General features: G+C 43.3%; 1 protein-coding gene and 1 long non-coding RNA gene across 2 annotated transcripts; one reads left to right on the top strand and one right to left on the bottom strand.

The window, feature by feature from the left end:
• The first annotated feature begins 3,963 nt into the window (after nt 1–3,963).
• Nucleotides 3,964–5,780, top strand: LOC130195374 (uncharacterized). Its single transcript, XR_008832052.1, has 4 exons — nt 3,964–4,053; nt 4,239–4,501; nt 4,618–4,804; nt 5,007–5,780. It is a non-coding gene; the product is annotated as an uncharacterized LOC130195374 (long non-coding RNA).
• A 1,717-nt stretch (nt 5,781–7,497) lies between these two features.
• Nucleotides 7,498–21,896, bottom strand: chrna11 (cholinergic receptor, nicotinic, alpha 11). The gene is made up of 10 exons (XM_056414881.1): nt 21,845–21,896; nt 20,148–20,287; nt 19,883–19,927; nt 19,482–19,591; nt 19,316–19,395; nt 16,465–16,632; nt 16,192–16,386; nt 13,810–13,896; nt 13,052–13,161; nt 7,498–10,906 (listed from the first exon to the last, which is right to left on the bottom strand). The coding sequence occupies exons 1-10, from the start codon at nt 21,894–21,896 to the stop codon at nt 10,184–10,186; spliced, it is 1,710 nt and encodes a 569-aa protein (XP_056270856.1). The 3' UTR covers nt 7,498–10,183.
• Nucleotides 21,897–22,806: the final 910 nt, after the last annotated feature.

The raw sequence follows: 22,806 nt of genomic DNA, 5'->3' as shown, positions 1-22,806 counted from the left end.
CAATAACTGAACACGTTCCTTTGCGGTGCTGCAGGTCTCTGGGTAGAAATGAGTTGGAAGGAACCTCAAGAATTAAGTTATTATACATTTCGTTGACCTGTCGGCTGCATTATGTCCTCATATATATATATATATATATATAAGAGCCCCATGCAGGAACACAGCAGAGTGCAGGGAGCGGCCGCTGTTCACCTGTTGTTGGAGAGGTCTGCGTCCTCTGGTTAGCACCTTGTGTCCTCTTCACCTCGTGTCCTCTTCACCTCGTGTCCACTTCACCTCGTGTCCTCTTCACCTCGTGTCCACTTCACCTCGTGTCCTCTTCACCTCGTGTCCACTTCACCTCGTGTCCTCTTCACCTCGTGTCCACTTCACCTCGTGTCCTCTTCACCTCGTGTCCACTTCACCTCGTGTCCTCTTCACCTTGTGTCCACTTCACCTCGTGACCTAGGCGGTCTGCAAAGGGAACGAACGGCTGCAGCATGAATCACGTCTAACGACACATCTGGAACTGATGATCAATCACGTCTGGAGCTTCCTCTCTCTCTCTCTCTCTCCTCCCGCTCTCTTTCTTTCTTTCTCTCTATCTCCCTCCCCCCCATCTCTCCTCCTGCTCTCGCTCTCTCTCTCCCTCCCTCCCTCTCATTGGCTGTATCGACCATCCCTTTTGGCCCTTGGTACACAGTAAAATCCACAGTGTTAAATATGCAGTGTCAAAGTCCATTGACTCTTTCAGAGTTATTTCAACAACAGCTTGAGTAAGATGCCCCCTGGTGTTGGTGTTCATTTACGGCAGTAGTCACCAACCTTTTTGAGCCCAAGATCGCTGACCTCTGCCTTCATGACCGGCAAGATCTACCTTTGAGGCGTTGAGAGAAAACGACTGTCCAGACTGGACTTACAACTTTTTATTTGGCCTAATTGTCATTTTGGTCCAGCGTTCAAATTGATGAGACCAGGTACACAGAATTTAAGTGTAATATAACAAGATATTTGTTAACCGCACACAATATGAACAAGAAAAAACACATTTGCAATGAGAAGCTGGATGAACTACCAATATAAATGTTGTATTTATTTACATTACAGCACAACACTGACAACATGATCAGTCAGTGCAACTCATGTAAGTTCAGCTCTCATCATAATGCCATCAAGCCATGTGACTCCAGTCAGTGTTATGGGAGTGACTGAACTCTGTCTGTGAGCTTGTAGTTAGTTCATAATCACAGACAGCCAGTCTGAGGTAGTCTGTCAGCTGTCTGTCAGTAATCCAGCTCCTGGTCTTTGATTTGGTGATTTTCTCAACTCCACTGACGAGTTTTTCGGGGCAAAATTGGTATTCATGAAAGTTTTCTGAACTCAGACCGTTGGTGATTACGTTCACATCAGCTCTACAGACATCCTCAGATTTAAATAATTTTCATAATAATAAATATGAGAATCACCATTTGTGACTCCTGCATCTGTCCCTTTTCAAATAATAGAATAAATGCAATTGCAATCACTTTCAAGTAAACCAGATTGCTCTATCAGACAAGAAAAAAAACCTCAATGTTGAGCTTTTGTTTTGAAGGACAACAGCAGAAAAGCCGATCTCACGGAGGTAAGACCTGGCAAGTCGCCAAGAATCTCGGCTGTCTTATTGATGACTTAGTTTTATGTCGGTATACTTTGAGCTTGTGTAATATGTGAAATTATCAATAAAGGTCTTTCTGCATTTCCCCTGCGCCTCACCTGTAGTGGTACGTTCCCCTCTTTCAGGGAGCACAGCTGAGAACACGGCTGTGTAAGCGAACCCGTTTTCAGGCGTTCATGAATGAGGCGGAGATCTTTTCTGACCTCAATCTTCCAGTCAGAAAGAAAACATTTCAGAAGACACCTCAGAAAATGTTCGAAAACAAGGAACAATGTGTTTCTGAATTTATTTTCATTTTATTTTGGAGATCGACAGGGAACGTCTCCGAGATCGACCGGTCGATCGCGATCGACGGGTTGGCGACCACTGATTTACGGAGTTAAAACAGCGGTGTCTCTCCTCGCCTCATTTCTAACGGCTCTAACGGATTTTTCTCAGCTCGCTTTTCCTAACGTCGACCGACTGCGGTTAGTGTCTTTTAGTCACCTATTAAAGACAGTATTTTGGCATTTCAACAGGGGCAAACATTTAGAATACCTTAATAATGTTGGCTCGCCTTATTCCAGCTGTCTTTGCATTTTAAAATGACAAATTACAATGGGCTAACATGACCGAGTTGGAAACTAGTGGTCAACGTTCAACAAATTAAGACTAACAAGCTAATGTTAGTTAACTTAAACTCGACAGCACGACGAGCTGTTAATACAGTGTGGAGGGGTGATTATTTTGTAGTCTTTATAAAGCCTGTGAGGACGATGAAATAGCTAAAACTATGTGTTGGTTAGCTAATGTTAGCGTAACTAATTATCCACTGATATTGTATACATTTATATATTTAATGTATTTATCTATTTTATGCAGTCATCTGTAAATATACTGTTGCTATTTAAAATGGATATACTGGAATATCCAGTCCTCTATTTTTAAAATTGTATTATGTGTGTGTGTGTATATTAATTCACGTTTTCTATGTTTCTTCTTCCCTAACCCCATAACTATTGATGCACAATGTAAGACGCTATTAGTGGTAAAATTAATGATTATTTTCTAGATTTAATAGTTATATTTTTAAGTGGGGGGGATCAGTGTTTCCTAAAGCCTAAAAGTACAGCCTCAAAAGTTATTTTACTCCCAACCTAAATATATTCAGTGTACTGTGATATGAATGCTAAAATTAAGAAAAGTAACCTTTTGGGATCTTTATAATAAATGTATCAAATTGGTTGGGGATCAATTTAATCTTCAAGCATTTTATTTCACTTGTGTTTTTTTATTAAAGCCTTTATTTTAAAGGTAATAATACAAATTCGACAAGTGTTGGTGAGTATTAAACTAATGTTCCATATCTAATGACCTTTATGATTCTAGCATTTGCAAAGTTTGGTGTCCCTGAAAGTTGTTGAGGGTACGGGAACTGAGTTGGATGACTATGTGTTTGAGGACGTAGTGAAGGATCCATCAAAACCATCAAATATGACACAGGTTTGTTACATTTGTAATGCATATTATATAGTTGTTCAATGGATAAAGGGAAACATTTGTGGGTAGTGTGCATTTAATGTTTTTTCTTCAATCATGGCTAGAATCTGTCAGCAGACCCAACCATCAGCCCTGGTTTCCTCCGACTCGCAGGTTACAATGTTCCTTTCTGAAAGCCCTTCTGGGAAGCGCTACGAAAAACGCTAATAAATTTGTTGTGACACATTGAAATCTGTTCCTGATTAATATTGCATGATTGAGATTTTACATTACATGGTGACATTGTTGAAGTTGTTTATTTATTTCCAGCATTTAACTAATCATATCATTTAGGGATGGCATCTCAAAGTATAACAAAATAGTGTTATCAAAAAACTAATTTTAAATAATGAATGCTTACTAATGTACAGAATGGTAATTTTTTGGTTCTCCTAGTGACTTCAAGTCAACTATGAATTTTAATGGATATACTCCAAACTGTTTTGTTGGTGGAATCCATTCTTACCAAGAAATCTGGTGGGAACTGATAATAAATGAATACAACAACCATGTCCTTGATGGATGAAAAGCTGACATAGCAGACAAAATGGGTAATTTACTAATTGTTTTTAGTTGGCCTGTGTTCTCAATCTGTCATTAAATCCTGGAAATATGACTTTAAAAAATAATGTCTTATTTAATCTTGCAGTACATCACCACCCAGAGAGTTGAAGGAAATGTGATGATTGTGGTTGTGTGAGATGCTGTATTGAATCGTGTATAATTCTTCCAGAGCATGATGTTACATTTTAAATGTTACTAATGAAATGTCTGTTTTGTTTTCCTTTTATCCTCCCAGGAGCATTATTATGATGGTCAGAGTGGGACTGGGTCCCTCGCCTGGAGGATTAAAACTATTCAGAGGTGCACTGCTAAAGACAGACGATCAGCATTTGGAGGTAATTCTGTACTAATACTGGAGATTCCTCCATGTAGAATCAGTGATTGCCTTTTATTGCATATTTTTCTCCAGTCAATAATAAATGATAGATCTTTCTTAAAATTGATGTCAAATCTAAGTTACCTAAATTGTTTTCAATATGCACATGGTTGTGATCTGTATTTATCACACAATATTTTTTAGATGGTGTTTAATCAGCCAAAGGACCAGATGACATGTCTGGAGGACCAACTGTCAGACGAGAGTCCGAGTTTCTTCCAGAGACTGTCCCGAGCGACGATGAATGTAAAGAAGCCATCTCATTGATGAAACATTCTGCTGATGAGGACACACTCAAGAAAAAGATGAAACTGACATTTGTCTATCGCCGCAACATGATCCTTGACCCCCAGCAGTCAAGGGACATCCTGTCCGACTTTCCGCGTTTTAAAGATGTCAAAGGCTTGGTAAATATCTGACATTTTAGATGAACAGAAAATGGGCATTGACACTAACAACAACTAACAATTACGTTTGGCAGATTATGAAATCCTGACACTGTCCCCCAACATCCCTACACTAGGTTGAACAGGATTTCGTTCTGATGTTTGGAGAGGATACATCGGGCAAGCTTCTGGAGAAGTGGCCAACCACATTTAAGAAAAAGATCATCAAACAATGCAGAAAGCTTCCATCCATCAGGGAGCTTGAGGAACACCTTCTGGCAGCTGATCCTTCTGAGGATGGCACTGAAGTGGATGTGGACTTTGGTAAGCCGTTTTTTGTTGTTTTGCATGAAGACTAGAAATATATCAACATGCGTAAACTATTTATTATTAACATATGTAAAGCTGATTTGAGATATTAATATAAGATTACATGGTGTATACTGAGGAAACCTCAAAAGCACTAACGGCTATTTTTTTGACATTGCAGATATACTGATGTGTGTTAACAACAAAACTGTTACAGGTTGGGACGGGGACCTGTCTTCGCTTCTACTGTTGCTGCAGCTGATTCCACCTTCTGCTCGGGGTCGGGAGAAACCAGGAAAGGTGTCTGCATCCCAAGCAGAGAAGCATCTTGTGGTATTCAAGAAGGTTATTAATTTTTCTAATTTATGACTAATTTTAAAATCCCACCACTGATCATTTACATTTCTTACTATAGTGCCCAATACTGATGAGCTTTAAAAACGTTACACTGACATTAGCCAAAAAGCATCAAAGTTGTAAGGGGATGTATTGGGAGTCTTTCAGCAAGGGAAGATTAACTTTAGGTCCAGGAAAGATGGTGACACTTCATGAGCTAAAAGAGGGTTCAGAGATTGCTTTCAAACTTGGAGCTGTATCATCTACCAGTGTGTTTTCTGCTCAGTGGATAAAACATTATGGTACAGAGTACCGCCCCAACTTCATTATCTGTACTGAGGTAGCATTTGCGATGCCTGTGTTTAGTAAGATAAGGACTATTGTTGTTAAAGATGACTGTATTGCTCTGTGTAAACTTGCTGGAAACCATGTGTTTTGATCAGCATTACCATGCCTTTAAGGTTAGGCTGCATCCTGACAGGCTTGTCAAGGTATTGCACATAAATGACCTGTTTTATTTTAAACCATTTGATCTTCAAATGCAGTACGGCATGGCAGACTCCTCCTTGTACATTGTCCTTTATTGCCATTTTATGCAGATCTAAGGTCAATGTTTTGTATTGTTGCCCTGCACAATAAAGAAATGTGAAATGCATCATGTTGTGGTAACTATTTTTTTATTGAAAACGAATTTGATGTAATTTTACTCCAAAGAGGAAATTCATTTAGAAAATGCCAGTGTCAATGTATGTTAGAATTGTACACAGTCAGTGTTGTGTTTTCACTGTAATAGAGTAAATTATCAACACAGTAGTGTGTAACATCAACACTTACCAGAGTTATTTGACCTTCTAGTGTTAACTTTTTACAACGCAATACAGTGTTAATGAAGATGGGAATTTAACTCTATTGGAGTTGATTTGTTATCACATAAGAGTTAAATTATCAACACTAATGAGAATTATATTAACACTCACCAGAGTTATTTACCTGTAGTGTTAAATTTGATTAACACTGTACAGTGTTAGGTAGTGTTACATTTTTACTCTATTTAGAGTCAATTTAACTCTAAAATTTCAACACTTGGGCAAGAGTCAATTTAACTCAAATTCTGATTGGGACCATATACACTCGTGAATAGTGTTAAATGTAACTAAGTGTTATTTTAACACTGCAAAATTTACTGTGTAATTAAAAGTCATTGATCGGCCCTCAGCCGCAGGATGTCGGGGAGCTTTCATGCAGCAGGGGCCCCGGGGCCCTCGGAGAGAACAGGTGTGTTTACAGTTGCTTCAACTTCCCTGTATGTAGATTATGAATAAAGGTTCAGTCTTTTCTTAGGTTTATGTGTCGACTCCTTTCTGGTCCGTGTGCTCTGCAGTGATTGCATCTTTTGATCTTATCGCCACCCCGTGTACACAGTTGTGGCGCAGAGTGAGGCCTCATGGACCTCGTGGTTCTCATGGGCCTCACGGTTCTCATGGACTTTGTGGACCTCATTGTCATCATGAACTCATGGTTCTCATGGTTCTTATGGACCTCATGGTTCTCATGGGCCTCGTGGGCCTCCAGTGAGGTCCAGCTGGTAGAGTGTCTGAGTATCTGGGAGAAAGCTTTAGGTCAGCGAGTGCTTATTAAATCACAATTATGGGATGAGAGAAAAACAACAACAACTGATTGATTCTACACATACTCAAACCCAGAGGCTCATCTTTCCCATGGACACACACACACACACATATCATCTTTACACACACTCTCACTCTTCTTTTATTCCACCTGAGTGAACACAGTAAATCTGAGTGCTGCTCGATTGCTAACGCTGCACATTTTGGACCTCCGAGAGAAAGAGAGCTCGTTGGTTCTGGGCTGAATGAGGACCAGCTATAAATACACCCTGGACTCTTCACTGGCCGGGCACACTGACAGAGTGAGGGCCACACATCAACCCCACACACTTTGATTGACATATAGCTGCATGCAATTGTGTCTATAATTTCTGTTTATTTCTTATATATTTTCCCTTGTGGTGTGATGGACTGCAGTGGCCTTTAATTTGAGGTCTGAGTCTGAGTCATGCTCGTCTGAGCACCCATCTCTCCTGCTCTGTCCCTCATAAATCGGATGAATTACCCAGTATGCCCCCCCCACTCCACCCTCCATTAACTCTCCACTCCTCCCCACATCTCATCCCTCCTCTTCTGTCCTTCCTGAACGAGTGATCAATTAAGGCCCCGTCCAGATCTCACTGGGCGTCAGCACTTTCTCTCATCCTCTTCTTAACCCCCCTCTCTCTCTCTCTCTGTCATTTTTCTCTTCTTGTTGGGTGTAGGGCCAGCCACTGTCAACAGAGATAGGGAGCAGACCACAGGTGGTGGAAAAGAGGGAGAATGCTTTATTTCCAGGATGAGCAGTGTACAGATGTCAGGGTTTAGGTATCAGAATATCCTTCTGCACACCTCCCAGCAGGAAGTTTATTTTTCCCGCCTGCTGGGAGACTTGACAGAAGATGACTGGAGGTGAAGAGATGAAGTATTTGCACAACTGTCTCTACTCTGTGTGGATAGTAAATGTCAAGCCAACAGAAACAGTGTTGGATCTTAAGTGTTGGATGCGCTTAAGCAAAGATTCATGAACTTTACAGGATAATGCTGCCAATATTATATACTTTTATCATTGTCATCAAATCCCTGGAAAATACCAAAATACGACTCCTAACAAGTATTATCTGTAAAGCCATCGTCTGTAATCGCTTATTCCACCGGCCATCATTTTCTTTCAAAGTATTAAAAACACGTCGTACTTTGACCCCGGTTCTTACACCGCTTCAGGCAGGTGGCCCTGTCGTCATGGAGATGCAGATCCCCGCCGGTCTGGACTGTGCCAACTCAAACCGTGTCAAGCCAAGCCAGCATGTGAAAGGAAAAGGTCTGTAGAGTCAGTGCTGCTGATGGAAATACTCACTAGAGCAGTCCCCAAAAGATGCTCCATTTACTCCTGTTGGGCAAATGTTTGCTGAAAAACAGGAAATGACTGATTTTAAGCATTAGAGACAACTCTCACAATGAAATACAATTTATAGCAGATTGTATTTGTTTCATGGGATATGTCGAGTGACTCTTGAAAGTCGTTCGGCCAAGTGAAGGTCAACTTTAACGTATTTGCTTCCAGTGAATCGTGAGCTCGGCGTACTTTGCGGTCGGTGTTTGTCTCTCAAATGCAAGAAAACACACGTTATCCATATTTTAATGCCTAAACATTCACCGCTTGTGTTATGTGTGTGTTACGTGGGCGGGTACATGTGCATGAATCACAGACGGACTATTTGATCTACCGCTTTTACAGGAAAAACTCTGAATAATGTCTCTGATATTTCTCCATTTATTTTCACTCGCTGTATCCACATGAAAAAGTATATTGAAGACAACGTGACACGATCTTGGAATCCGTCGAGCATTAAGCAGCAATAACTTTTGCTGAGTTAAGTTGTTAAAGGGGAACTTTCATGACGCATCTTTTTCTTATAATCATGGGCCGGGCCCAACATCACTCCTTTATTGACTCCCTCGTTGTAATAGAGGGATGTGTTGCAGACATTTGACATGCCACAGACATTCCTCTCTATTAGGGTTAAGACACTCTATGTAGTGCAATGGGAATTAATTTAAACACGGTCATAAAAGGTGGTAAATAAAAGTAGATCGGAAATTTGATATAATCAAATTTCTCTGCAAATTGAAAATGGTGTTAGACCGACATCCATGAGTTAAACTAAGTCAGGCTGACCTTGCATTCAGCACACATTCAAACCCAAACGTATTAAACCTTTTAAATCAACACTTTATTGACTGGACTCAATTTTCGGAAAATACAGCTTCATTCAAATCTAATTTGTCATTTTAGATATGTGTGAAATCCTTATAGCTATAAGCTCTGGAAGGGATCTGATAGGATGTTGCTTCTCCTTATAAAATTGTGGATTCTGAACTATTTATTTTGTCCCTCTCGTGTTCTTTAAAGTCCTGACCTCCCATTTCAGTTATTAAACCTTTGATACGAGATCCAATGAGGCCAGTTGATCCATTAGGACCTGCCAGATACAGTTAGGTAATTGCTTCGTGGTTATTAGTGCTTCAAGCCTCCACTGCGGTGCGGTTACTGGCATTGCGTGGTTTCAGACCGGTTAATTCAGATTCCCGGAGGGGATTTTAGCGCTGCACAACGCTGCGAGGGAGCTTTTGATCTCTGCTGATTGGTGCGTCTTGAATCTCCTCAAAGAGAGAAGGACTTGGAAATGTAAAGTGGTTTGCTTCAAGCAGGGAGGCCACTTCATCTTTTAAAAGCCGCTTAAAGATTACCCAAGGTCTTTCAATTTGACGGTCATTAGATGAATATGATTGAACAATAGATGAGTTCCTCTCTGCTTCGCCATCTTCTGTCCAGTTGGGTAAAGCCGAGCATCAAACTGTTTCTCCTCATCACAATGTCACAAGCTATGAGGTCATCGTTCTTTGTCTGTAAAAATGATTTGTTTCCTCTTCCTTCCACCACTTTAAATGATGCAGTCCGTTCTCAACTGTCTTCCCCAAACAGACAGATATACGTCTTCTTTTCTGTCTCTATCTATCTCCTTTGCCTCTCACTCTCAATCCCTCTCTTGCTTTAAGAGCTTTCCTACTGGACTAATAGTCTTCTCTTCCTTTTCTCTCCGCGATTCCTTCGTTTTACTCATTTTTGTGGTAAAGTCTTTGAAATAACCACCAGAATGCATTTAATCTTGTCAATAATCTGATCAAGCACCCTGCTCCCCCTCATTTCCCTCTGCTCTCCTCCTCGTCTGTTCTTCTTATACATCGGTTACAAAACAGAATGTAAAGCAAAGAAAACCATTTGTTTGTTGTACTGTTTCCAAGGTCCTTTCAATCCCCATGAACCGAGCCGACAGTCACGCGGGACATTGTGTTTCCTCGGATCCGGGCCCACTCCATCCTTCATCCCTGATTTAAACTCCGTCATCCTTTCCTCCGCGCTTCTCCGCCTCCTTTTTCCTCTTTGCTTTCAAATAAAGTCTTTGGAAATGGCGTCCACGAAGTTGGGAGCTGACATGAGGATGGAGATGGTGCCTATGATGTTGAAGACGCTGAACGCCACCAAGCACAGACGGTCGATTACAGCCGCGGCGAACTTCCACTGGTCGGCCACGCTCGCGTCCTCGTCCTGCTCCCGGAAGCGGTCTGCCATGTAACGCACCTCCTCCAAGATGGCCTGGAGCTGGGAGTCTCCTATCCCTGCAGTCAAGCACCCGCCAAGCCCCCCGGGTCCTCCTCCAAAGCCCCCACCACTGGAGACGGTGCTGGGGCACCCTGCATTATCCACATTGGGGCTGGGAGGTGGTGGAGAGCTGCAGAACTGCGATGGCAGTTGAGGAGGCGAGCTACCCGGTACCCGCGGAGGCCCTGTGGAGACGGTGGTCCTCTGGAGAGGCTCTGAGATAATGGAAGGGTCCTCCATGCTCTGGTAGCCCACGAAGAGAAGGTTCCCGTTGTTGTTGCCGCTCGATTGGCTGTGGAGGTAAGGATGCCCGGCGTGCAGAGGAGCCAGGTTCTGCGGGTGCAGTGGGTGGAGGGTGGGGTCCTTGGGATTCGGGATGCTCCCGCTCGCCGTGCCCGAAGAGCATCGGCGCAAGTGGGGGGCACACGGAGGCCGCTCCGGGTCGTCGCTCTCTCCCGGTCGCTTCATACGCAAGAACCACGCGACCCACTGCAGCAAGACCAGCTGCACCTGGAGGGAGGAAGCAGAGGAAGATGATGATGACGCCGTGAAGCAGAGGAAGATGATGATGACGCTGTGAAGCATCGCGCGCAGGGTTGCCAGGTCTGTGTGACAAAACCAGCCCAATGGCCAATCAAAACCAGCCCAATATCAGAACTCAAAATATGCCCGTGCCAAACCATATACACTGCTTTTAAAGTCCATGTCCATGTGTGTACGTGCTGATCTGGAGTCAGTTTGGTAGGATTTGGGTATAAATAAATTATTTCATTTAAAATATGGATTTTTATTTTAAGATATTCATGTAATTTGCATTCAAAATAGGTCTACCCGAACCAGCGGACAAAAAATTCAACCCGCGGCAACACTTCAAAAGTAGCCCAATTCCGCGGGAAAACCGCGGACACTGATCGCGCGCCACCACACAATAAAACCCCGACGCGTAGCAACCTTCACATAACACCAGCTCTTCTGGGTGAATAGCCCCGTTGGTCGTAGATTGATGGTCGTAATATCTCCGACCTCGCATGTGGTTTCAAAATGCAGCCGCACTCGTATAAGTAGAAGGAGGGGGTCCTCGCCAGGGACGCCCAATTAAAGTGCCTGAGGCGGAGAAGATGTTTGGCTTTAACTGTGCATCCAGCAGAGAGGACACTTACCAAGACAGGATTGCATTTAAACCGTGGAGTTATTGAGATTCACGGACAGATTACGGTGTAACGAGCCTCCGATGTCGTCTCAGTGCAATGCAGCGTGAGGACGAAGAGAAGATTAGCTGCATGCGAGTCAAACTCGTTCTATTCCTTCTCTCGTTTCCTCAACATGAAAACGAAAACCTCCCTCGGAAAGAGACGACATGTCCGGCAGCATCCAGATGTGTGTTTAACATTGTTCGGTTGTAATAGTTTATTTTGATAACATGTGCAGAGGTCTTATGTTTTAAATTAATACATATAGAAAGATATTATAATAGGACATATTAGGGAGAATATTGATATTGTTATTAATGTATTATGAAGCATAGGGGTAATGTTTACTCTATGCAAATGTAAATGGCAAGAATTAATGTATGTTGCATGAGAGTGACTGTATGTTCGTATTATAGATTGACGAGGCCGGTTGAAATCTGTGAAGTGACTTATCATAACAAGGGACTTTTATTGTGAAAGTGACTTTAATGCGGACAATAATAGACGGGACTTTTATTGTGAAAATGCTTGACCGGAAGTGACGTTTTTGACCCCGGGCCAGTGACATTCGACCCCTCCATTGTTCTAGCGGAACTTTGAACCAATCAGGTGTTAAAGGCTGGACTCACCTTTGAGAGTGAGGATTGGCTGATTTTGAGGCTAAGACTCTGTGGATTAGAGTCTCTTCCACAGGTATTCTCGACGCCGGAAGGAGGGCGGAGGAGCCGTTGAAGAGCACGGTCGTGAGCCTTGAATGTTTGTTTTACACTTCCTGCCATTAAATGTTGATAACTTAATTCACGCGCGTCCGGAAGCCTGTTTTCCATCATTTGCGAAGTGCCCAGTTTCAGAACTTCCTTATAACATCTAACGGGACGCTAATGTGGCGAAAAATGCTGCATCAGCACTCTCGTGCAGCCTGCTTTTGTATATATATATCGATAAATGTCGAGCTGTCAATGTTTTAAACGCTAAACAATGTCATGCTATGTTATATTTGTTGATTATAAATATAGATTTGCAATACCAGTCAACAACATTTACATGTCATGTGTTTGTTTCAGACCTTTTTTCCCCCCACATTTCACTCATTCCACCATCCTCTTTTTTTCTTGCAAAAAAATAGGATGGTGGAATGAGTCGCATCCAGCCGCCTACAGATCCGGAGCGCTTTGAAACGCACGCCGGTTGAAGGCTGCGGCGAGGCCTTTGTGGCAGAGGGACACGAATGAGTCACAGCCGAGGGAGTCGGAGGATGGAAGATGTCGAGCATCCTGGCAGAGCGGCGCAGGTAGCGCTGACGGATGGATGGCATGAAAATAGCCGAGCGTTTTATATACGAAAAAAATAATGGCGTGACATTGATTAATAATAGTAATGCATCATATCGAAGAGGGAGACCAACAGTTAACCAGAGCTAACCCGCTGCACAGCGACGTGTGTAACTGGTGTGATGAGGACTCACCCATTTGGGCATGTTGCCTCCGTTGGGGTCGTGGTGGTGATACTGCAGCACCACCACGGTGGCCATGACGGACATCCCAACGATGATCATGATGCTGGCAAAGTACTGACCTGCAGGAGATGACGCAACAGTTGGGTTTCATGTGAGGTTTCATGTTGGGTTTCATGTGAGGTTTCATGTGAGGTTTCATGTTGGGTTTCATGTGAGGTTTCATGTAAGGTTTCATGTGAGGTTTCATGTTGGGTTTCATGTTGGGTTTCATGTGAGGTTTCATGTTGGGTTTCATGTGAGGTTTCATGTTGGGTTTCATGTGAGGTTTACTGCTGACACACAACCAGCAGAGGCCAGAGCTGCTGCCTCTGAGCCGCCGGCTTCACTGCTGACGGCTCAGAGGGAGACGCCTCCACCGGGGAACCTCCTGACTTCATGGTGACGACTGTTCAATGTTTTAATGTCATTGTAGCGATGTCATCAGTCATACGCCGCTCACAAAGGACCACAGACACAGGGCCACAGACACAGGACCACAGATACATGACCACAGACACAGGACCACAGATACATGACCACAGACACAGGACCACAGACACATGACCACAGATACAGGACCACAGATACAGGACCACATACACAGGACCACAGACACAGGACCACAGACACAGGACCACAGATACAGGACCACAGACACATGACCACAGACACATGACCACAGACACAGGACCACAGACACAGGACCACACACACGGTCTGTCACATACCGATCAGAGGGACGGAGTCAGATGTGGCCGGCATGATCTCTGCAACCAGCAACATGAACACCGTCAGGGACAGTAAGACAGTGATGCCTGCAGAGAGACAGACAGACAGACAGGCAGACAGACACAGACAGTGGTTTAGTCCATTCCCCTGAGTAGCGTCACTTTCTAGTGAGTGTGTGTTTGTCATTTTGATAAATGGTCACACACTCGAGATGAGATCACGTTCGATTTATGTAAATGACCGGCGAACCTCTCGTGAGTTACTTCTTGACATTCTGTAGCTCGACCACAAAGAGCACTTCCTCACTGCAAATAGCCTTTATTTTAAATGTCCGAACTCTGATAGAAGAACACACACCTCACACCTCCTGCACTGACACTCATCTCCATCTTCAAGGATCCACCTCCACACCATCCGTCTCACTCCTTAACAGATAGAATTCAAGGAGCGCCTCGTTGGCGTAACTGTCCCCAGCAATTAATTAAACCCCTTGGCCGGGAGATGAAATATGAGCGTTCTTTAAAGATATGGGGAAGATTAACCTCGCTGCTTTGATGGTTCTCTCTCATAAATGACACTCTTTAAAAGCAGGCCCCTCCCCCCTGAAGGCCTTGCTGTGTTTCCTCCAGCAGGAGGGTGACAGTGAGTATTCTCCTTGTGTAAGCTCTCTTCCTCTAATTAACTCACTTGCCCTAATTACATCAATACGTGTATTTGCCGTGTGTGTGTGCGGCTTGGCATTGTGATGTGTGTGTAACGCTGCGTCATGCTTCCTGGAGGTTAAGGATAGATATTACGAAGCTGCCGCGGCTTCGCTCTGAGTTCCCTCTCAGACAATAGTCTTTATGAAAGAGCACGAGCATTAATTATTTATCATTATTATTAGTATGGTGTGTGTGAGGTGAGTGATCGGGCTGGTACAAAGATCATGCAATAATCTAATGTCAGAAATAAGACTGCGATTATTTATAAAATAATCAATTTGCAATAAACATTTGAGAAGATGAAATCAGGTAATTTAGCTTTTTAGTTTTGAATTGAAAAGCAAAATAATTGTTAATTCTATTGCAATATACGATCAGGGTCATCTCAAGGAGAGATAATCTGGAGTCTGATCGTCCATTTTCTCCTCTAAAGGAGGATTTTAGAATGTATTTCAGCTGCTCGCTCTCTCTCCTCCCGCCCATTATTGTGCGATCTGCTTGTCTTCCACCTTCCATCAGTCCTCCCTCTCTCTCTCTTTTGTGCCGTCCCCTCTCATCCTTTTCACATTCTTCCCCCTTCTCAACCTTCCCACGCCCATCTGCTGCGCCTGTTCCTCCTCCTCGCATTTCTCATCTTTCTTTTTCATCTTGTAATCCCTCTCGTCTCTCAGCTGCACCCTTACTCCATGCGCCTCTTTCATCCCGCCCCGTGTAGTCTTCAGCACCATCGCCTTTATTCTAGAAAGGTTTCTTTTTTTGTGACTGCTCAGTTCTACACAGCACGGAGAAACGAGCGCTCCCAAAGTTGGAGACTTACTTGGACCCTTGGTGATGGAAGGGAGTGAGCTCGCCTTTTTAATGTAGACTTTACATTTATTCTGTAACTCTTCTCCTGTACGCCATGTTTTATTAACCTTACCAAACATCTAATTGTGTCATCTGAGGTCTCATGTGACTTCATTATTAGTATCTTTGTTTAAAAGGGACCACGTACAGTTAAAAAGTAAATGTCACCATTCGATGCTGTACCAGAGCTTCAGCTAATTTGCATCTGTCGTCCCCTGACAGAGCTCACAGCATAAAACAATAACAAAGAGTACAGGATAAATACACACAATGCAAAGTTAATGTACAGAATTTTAAATTTAAGAAGAACATACTATTTAAAATTAAGTATTAAAAACCATTAAAAGTGAGTAATACACACCATCAAAAGTAATTATTAAAAACCATTAAAGGTAAGTAATAAAAACCATTACAAGTAAGTATTAAAAACCATTAAAAGTAAGTAATACGAGCCATAATAATTTTGCTCAATGAGAACAGCGCTGACCAGCTTCCAGCTGATTTTTTAGACTCCTCGCATTTCTCAAGATCACAATAGATACGAAGCATACAAAGCCATCTTCTCTTCATCTTTTTTGTCTATTTTAATTGTTATGTGAAAGCATCTTCACACATAGAGTACCTTTAAGAGTGATGATGACTGACCAATGGACTTGATTTGAGGAAACTGGAAACCTCACACACCACCATGATGAAGATAGACACACTGCAGCCCGCTGACCCCGCTGACCCCGCTGACCCCGCTCCCCGAGATAAAAACACACGTCAATCGAACAAGCTTTCTTTTCCCACTTCCCTCGTTCCTCTCCTCCATTGCTCTCTCTGACTCACCCAGTGAGATCTTCTCCCCAGAGTCAGCCGGCAGCACAAAGATGAGCAGCGTCATCGAAGACAGCAGCACACAGGGAATGAGCAGGTTCAGGGCGTAGTAGAGCGTCCGCCGGCGTATCGTCACGATGAACGTCACATCCGGGTACGGCTCCTTGCAACAACCGTAGAAGGCCTCGTTCCTGGTGCCGGGAACTCCTGGAGGAACAGGGGCTCAGAGGGATGGAAACTCTTTTGCCCCGTGAGCGGATGTTGGAAGCGATTCACCGTTCTCACCGATCAAGTCCCACTCTCCATTGGGCATGTAGCCCGAGACGTCAGCGTCGTTCATCTGGAGGTCCAGCAACCAGCCGTCGTACGTCCAAGAGCCGAACTTCAGCTCACACTTCTGGATGTCAAAGGGGAACCAGCGAACGTCCACGTTACAGGTGCTCATGAAGATTCCTGGGGAAAAAGACCAGAGAAGCGGAGGCCGAGGGTTACCGCTCTGCACTCGGTTGAGTAAACGACCACGTTGACCCCTGCTGCTTCATTTCAGAGGTGACAAGGTGATAGGTGACCCCTTGTGTTTGAAGTGTCAGAAAGAAGCATTCACTTCACATCCATCCATCTCCAATGACTCAGCCACCTTATATCTGTACAGGGTGTGGAAAGTGCTGCATCGCAACCCAGAGTAGCACTGCCAGTGGATTTATTAACGTCGCGCACGTCTACAGACTGTTTACTCACTCTATTTTGAAATTAAGTTTGTGAAAGCAAAGACTAGAAACAAAGAACCATCAAAGGAATGTCTGGGCAGCATGGCCACCAGCAGGCTTCTCAAACTCTGCTCTGCAGAAGGAGAGCAGGCCCCTCCCCTCATTGTAATACCAATTCTGCTGCACAACATAAATGCCCTCACATGCGTACGTGTGGACTCGAGCTCATGGTCCTAAAGACACACACTGGTACGCTGGTGTCCACCCCAGAGGAAGAATCACTGAGGTCTTCACTGGCAAACTCCAGCCCTTAAAGCAATTAGTGAAATAAGTGAATCAAGCCGTGTGGAGGTGTTCATTAAGCTGATTATGCAAATCAGTGGACAGAGTGGAGGTCAGCAGGTCGAAGGTCGATCACGACAACGACCCCGATGTTATCACTACATGTCCTTCTTACCCCTTACTCTCTTAAACCAGTTACTGACACCCACTTCTTGTCTTTGGGGATCGTGTCTTCATAATTACTGCTGTGATGAACTCACGGGGCACTAATGACTCCATTACCCGAGGAGGTGTGTCTACCTCTCAGTCCACCGATCCGTGCTCCGTCATGCGCGGCAGGATGGTGTACCCTCGCCACAGTATCCGGTAACCTTGAAGCAACGCTCACACAGAAAAAAGACACCTGGATTTTTCTGCAGTATTATAATTCCTCTTGCTCTCTTTCCCTCTCTCTCTCTCATTTTCTCTTTCTTTCTCTCGCTCTCCCTCGCAGCACGTCTCCCAAAATAAAACTCCATCATTCTGAAAATCACTTCCCGAGAAGTCATTACAAGACGAGGCCCCGCGTTTCAAATGCCACCCCATCAGGATAGGAGCGGGTCTCCCGCTGCAGACTGAAACGCACACATGCGTCTTTACCTCCGCAGCTATGGTTTCCTGCAAGTGATGGTGTACAGACACCTGAGACCCTCCACCTTTTAATTATTTACCATGTGTCGAGCTCCTTCTCCCCGCCTGCTACCCACAGACGTGTTGCCTCTGACTGATCATAACAGCACAAAAGAATATCCAACCAGGCTCACGTCTCTTTCCTTTTTCCTTTTTTCTGTCTTTCATCCATCTCTCCCTGGCTGCTCCCTTTCTTATCATCTTTTGGAGTGGCATCTCTTTTCTTTCAAATCAAAGCCCGACGACTTTATTCGTTCTCTCGTTGGCTCTGATCCAAATCTCAGCATTAGGCAGCTGTATTTACATTATTAATAGACATGAATATAGATAGATAGATATATACTTTATTAATCCCCAAGGGGAAATTTGTCGTCACAGTAGCAGCACCAATAAACTAATAAACACACGAGAATAAAATATAATATATAATATCATGATGAGGTGTCTTTCTGAGATGGAAGTCCTCAACTTTTTCTTCAGAAGGCCATTTCACATCAACCCGTCTCCTTGAATACAACCAGCCTGCTGCTGTACAAAGGAATGACTAGTGAAGAGGGATCCGCTATGTTACCCTTATTATTATTATATATATATATATATATATATATATATATATAAATAAATATATATAGGAGTATATATTTATTTATATAAATACAGGACTGTCTCAGAAAATTAGAATATTGTGATAAAGTTCTTTATTTTCTGTAATGCAATTAAAAAAACAAAAATGTCATGCATTCTGGATTCATTACAAATCAACTGAAATATTGCAAGCCTTTTATTCTTTTAATATTGCTGATTATGGCTTACAGCTTAAGAAAACTCTAAAATCCTATCTCATAAAATTTTAATATTTCCTCAGACCAAGTAAAAAAAGATTTATAACAGCTGAGTGTTTGTCAAGGCTCAGGAAACCCTTGCAGGTGTTTCGAGTTAATTAGACAATTCAAGTGATTTGTTTAATACCCTACTAGTATACTTTTTCATGATATTCTAATATTTAGAGATAGGATATTTGAGTTTTCTTAAGCTGTAAGCCATAATCAGCAATAAATCAGAATAAAAGGCTTGCAATATTTCAGTTGATTTGTAATGAATCCAGAATGCATGACATTTTAGTTTTTTTAATTGCATTACAGAAAATAAAGAACTTCATCACAATATTCTAATTTTCTGAGACAGTCCTGTATATATATACATAAATATATATAAAGGAGTATATATTTATATATATATATATATATATTCACACTTGCACAGGTCTTGTGTTTGGGTTGTGACAGGAAACGGAGGAAGCGTGCGCCTCCTATTTATAGGTGTTGCTCTCAGCACTGAGAGTCTGTCGCCGCTGAGAAACCAGCGATGATGCTGGTTGAATGCAGATATCGCAGAATGAGAGGAGGAAGTGATGGCAAAGGGAGGAAGGAATGAAGAATAGTGAGAGGGTGAATGTAAAAGAAAAAGAGGCGCCTCACCTGGAGGCAGGTACTCGGCGTAGCCGCTGGAGTTCACCAGGACGTTGGTCTTGAAGGTGGAGTCAAAGTCGTCATCTGCACTGAGGAAGCACAGGGGAGGAAGTGACACTACTACACGATGTGTGTGTAGGAGGCGGGAGCTGAGGTGTGTGTGTCCGTGTTTTACCTGTTGTAGAGCAGGATGTCTGGGGTCCAGATCTGGTCTGTGGTGAAGCGGAGGTTTTTCACCCCGGGGTGCTCGCTTTGGTTCCACTGGAGATAATGGTCGAACCAACTCTTCAACACACAGAGGCAGAAACAGTCTCTCCACTGGATGGCACTTCATCTCAAACCCTCTCAGTCTACATCTCAGTCATATTAATCAAGGTTATAAACCTTATCATTCTAAATAATATTAGTTCTCCAGTCAAAAAGGTGAATTGTTTCTAAAAAACCACTCCACTTCAGAGATATCCCTAGTTTTTTAAACCCCTCTCCTCTCAATCATGATCCTAATTTACTAGTTCAGATCAAAATCTCCTCAGGTATAGCAACACATTCACTAACGGGTCTCTCGGGGGTCCTTACCATCCGGAGCCACATGTTAGTGGTCAGCACCTGGTTCTTCTCATCCTGCAAAACATTCACACACAAAAAATTTCAGCAAATCATTTCAAATCATTTGCTCTCGAGCCAAAAGAGTAGAATATAACTTGTTGCGTCCCTATTTAAGATTGAAGAAACGTTTTTTTATCTCCAAATCCCAAACGCATTGGGAAAAGTCTCCTATTATCACTGTTATTATACATCTTTAAAACATCATCATGTATGTGAGGGAGCTGGAGACACCGACCACGTCCATGATCTGCACCATGCTGATGGAGAAGATCACGGTGAGCGGCTGGGAGTCGTTGCCCACCGGCCGCTCCATCCGGTTGTAGTCCTTCAGGAGGTTCTTCAACAGGCTCCTCTGGTGAGGGCCCTGCACCGACACTGCAGAGGCCGAAAGATATGACATCATTCAAAACTCTGGGGAAACCTGCTATACTTCATGCCATTAAAAAACCTCTGGACGTTGAAGTTGAGGTCAGAATGACAGATTGAGTCTGTTTTCCGCGAATTAAATACAAAGAACACCAATGTTCAAGAAAACCCTCGAAAAAAAACATCCCGAGAGGGAATCAAATGAGACTTTTGGGACGAGGTTAGAGTCGGCGTCCTCATAAAAGATAAACAAAGGTCATGTTGCTGATCAAATCACAAGGTTTAGCCCGAAGGAACTGAACTCGCTCATCTAGGAGTACCTGAAGGACACGGCTGAGAAGAAAAGAGAGAGAGGAAAGAGAGAGAAACGAGATGTAATGATGAAAAGAAAAAAGATCTTTTGTCTCCGTCAGTCACACTCATCTGGACTTTTAGGGTTTCGCATAGGAGGAGAGGTCCAACATCATATTTAATTATGTAACATTCATCTCTGTTTTAAATATGGAAAGATGTCGTCAAACTGGAGAAGGATTCAGAGAGAGAGAGAGCAGTCAATACACATTATAAATCATGTGAAAGCTAATTCGGGGATAATTAAATGATTACATAATTAGGTTAATTTGAAGTGCTCAGACCTAATACACATACAATATGAAATATATTTATATATATATATATGCATGGCTTAATTGACCAGGAGGGATTGCAGACCAATTCAGGATGAACTGAATGTTATTCTGTTTCCCACCAGTGGGTCCATAACACAGCCGAGCTTTGCCCATTTTGTCTAATACGCTAATTTTTAAAGGTTTCTTAATCTTCTATTTACATAATGCATGAGTACAGGAAATTATTATTAAATAGTCATTTCTCCAGTCGGCGGAATAGTAAAACAATAAAGAAAAGCTGCTGTACGACCTCAACGGAGTGCTGAACAGACATTGTTGAACGCTCTGGAAGGTTTCTTTAGTTTGAGACTTTGAAGTTTATTGGTGGGTTCAAGAGGCTCGAGACCGTGAGGTTTAAGTGGCAGCAGCAGAAAGGTGCAGGCACTGAAGGTTTCATTCAAAGAGAAGTGTTGGAAGAAGCCCTGAAGCCCTTTCCTCAACTCTAGTGTCTTTAAAATGTTCACATAGTCTGCTCCCTCTTCCCCTCCCGTCTCCTCTTGAACACAAACCAGAGGAAAAGCTTCCCGCTGCCGGCTCGGAGCCCTCATCCTCCACGCAGCAGGGAGGAGGAAGAGGAGACGACATGTGCAGCTGATCTGGGATCTGCTTTCTGTCAAGCACACAGATTTAGGCGGAAAGAGGCTTGGGGGATGAGGAAAGGAAAAAAATCCCAGAGATGTAAACAAGAAAAGCTCGTATTTTAGAGACGTTTATTCGCTTCTCTTCTCCTGGAGTCTTTTTTCTCTACTATGTATTCTTACTCCAACAAAACCAACTCCAATCCCTGAATGCCCTATGAAATCACACTTTAGATTAATGCGCTGCTGCTGACATTCTGATCCCCAGAAACATCGTGTGAGAGAGAGAGAGAGGGAGAGAGAGAGTCGTTCTGGCTCACCGTGAATCAAAGCAGAGAATCCAGAGAGGACAAGAGCCACCGAGTTCCACATCTTGGTGGTGAGGAGCTGGAGAAAAGAGGAGGCGGAGGAGGAGAAGCTCCGGATGTTGAAGGAGGAGGAGGAGAAGGAGGATGGGAGGAGGAGCAGGGGAGGGAGGAAAGACTAAGGAATCTGCTGAAGATCCCCCGTTCTGCATCCAGCCGGCATCTGAGGGAAGGAGTGTGAGCGTGTGCTGGAGAAGAGGGGAGCGGAGAGAGGGAGTGCAAGGGGAGGAGGAGGAGGAGGAGGAGGAGGAGGAGATGGTGGATGTGGACTCTCTCTCTCTCCTTGTCTCTCTGGGAGGTGGGACTGAAATGGAGAGCATAGAGAGAAAACCTGTCAGTGATGGGGTGAATGGGGTGGAGGATAGAGCAGGAGGTGGAGGAGGGAGAGGTTTTAATTGGTCTGTTGCCAGTTGACCTTTTTTTGTTTTACAAGAACAAGTAAACAGAAACGATGATGTCAGCACCAACAGAGAATTGTGATCAGGAAAAAGGTTTAAAAACAGAGAAAAGTAGCTAATAAAAAATAAAAAGACAATGTTTTAGATGTTTTTGCCTCTCAGTGTGTGTGTGTGCAACATCTGAATGTTTATTACATTTTATGTTTTACTTTTAATATTTTTGTTGTGTGTGTGTTGTGCGCTTGCGTGTGTGTATGTGTCTGTGTGTGTGCGCGTGTGCATGTATGCGTGTGTGTGTGTGTGTGTGTGAGCGTCTCCCGCCCAGTGGGGGGTGAGCTTTGAGTCAAAGAGCCGATGGACTCCAGTTTAATTGCGAAAGTGCCGTTCTCTCCAGGAGGGCATCAGGAATGTGCAGAGTTAAATTCTAATACTCATTTGTCCTTATAAGAAATGCTGATGCAAGGGCAGAGGTAGCAAGAAACAGAAAGACCGGGGGGAGGAGGGAGGGAGCAAGAGAGG

Source organism: Pseudoliparis swirei, chromosome 1 (genome assembly GCF_029220125.1).
Source record: "Pseudoliparis swirei isolate HS2019 ecotype Mariana Trench chromosome 1, NWPU_hadal_v1, whole genome shotgun sequence".
In the NCBI taxonomy this organism is placed as follows: Eukaryota; Metazoa; Chordata; class Actinopteri; order Perciformes; family Liparidae; genus Pseudoliparis; species Pseudoliparis swirei.
This window is presented reverse-complemented; position numbering and strand designations above follow the sequence as displayed.

Coding starts and splice junctions, on each gene's coding strand:
- chrna11 (XM_056414881.1), bottom strand. CDS start 21,896: ATGTGGAACTCGGTGGCTCTTGTCCTCTCTGGATTCTCTGCTTTGATT. Junction 19,396..19,481: donor GACATCCTGCTCTACAACAG/GTAAAACACGGA, acceptor GTGCTTCCTCAG/TGCAGATGACGACTTTGACT. Junction 10,907..13,051: donor GAGGCAACATGCCCAAATGG/GTGAGTCCTCAT, acceptor TCCTCCCTCCAG/GTGCAGCTGGTCTTGCTGCA.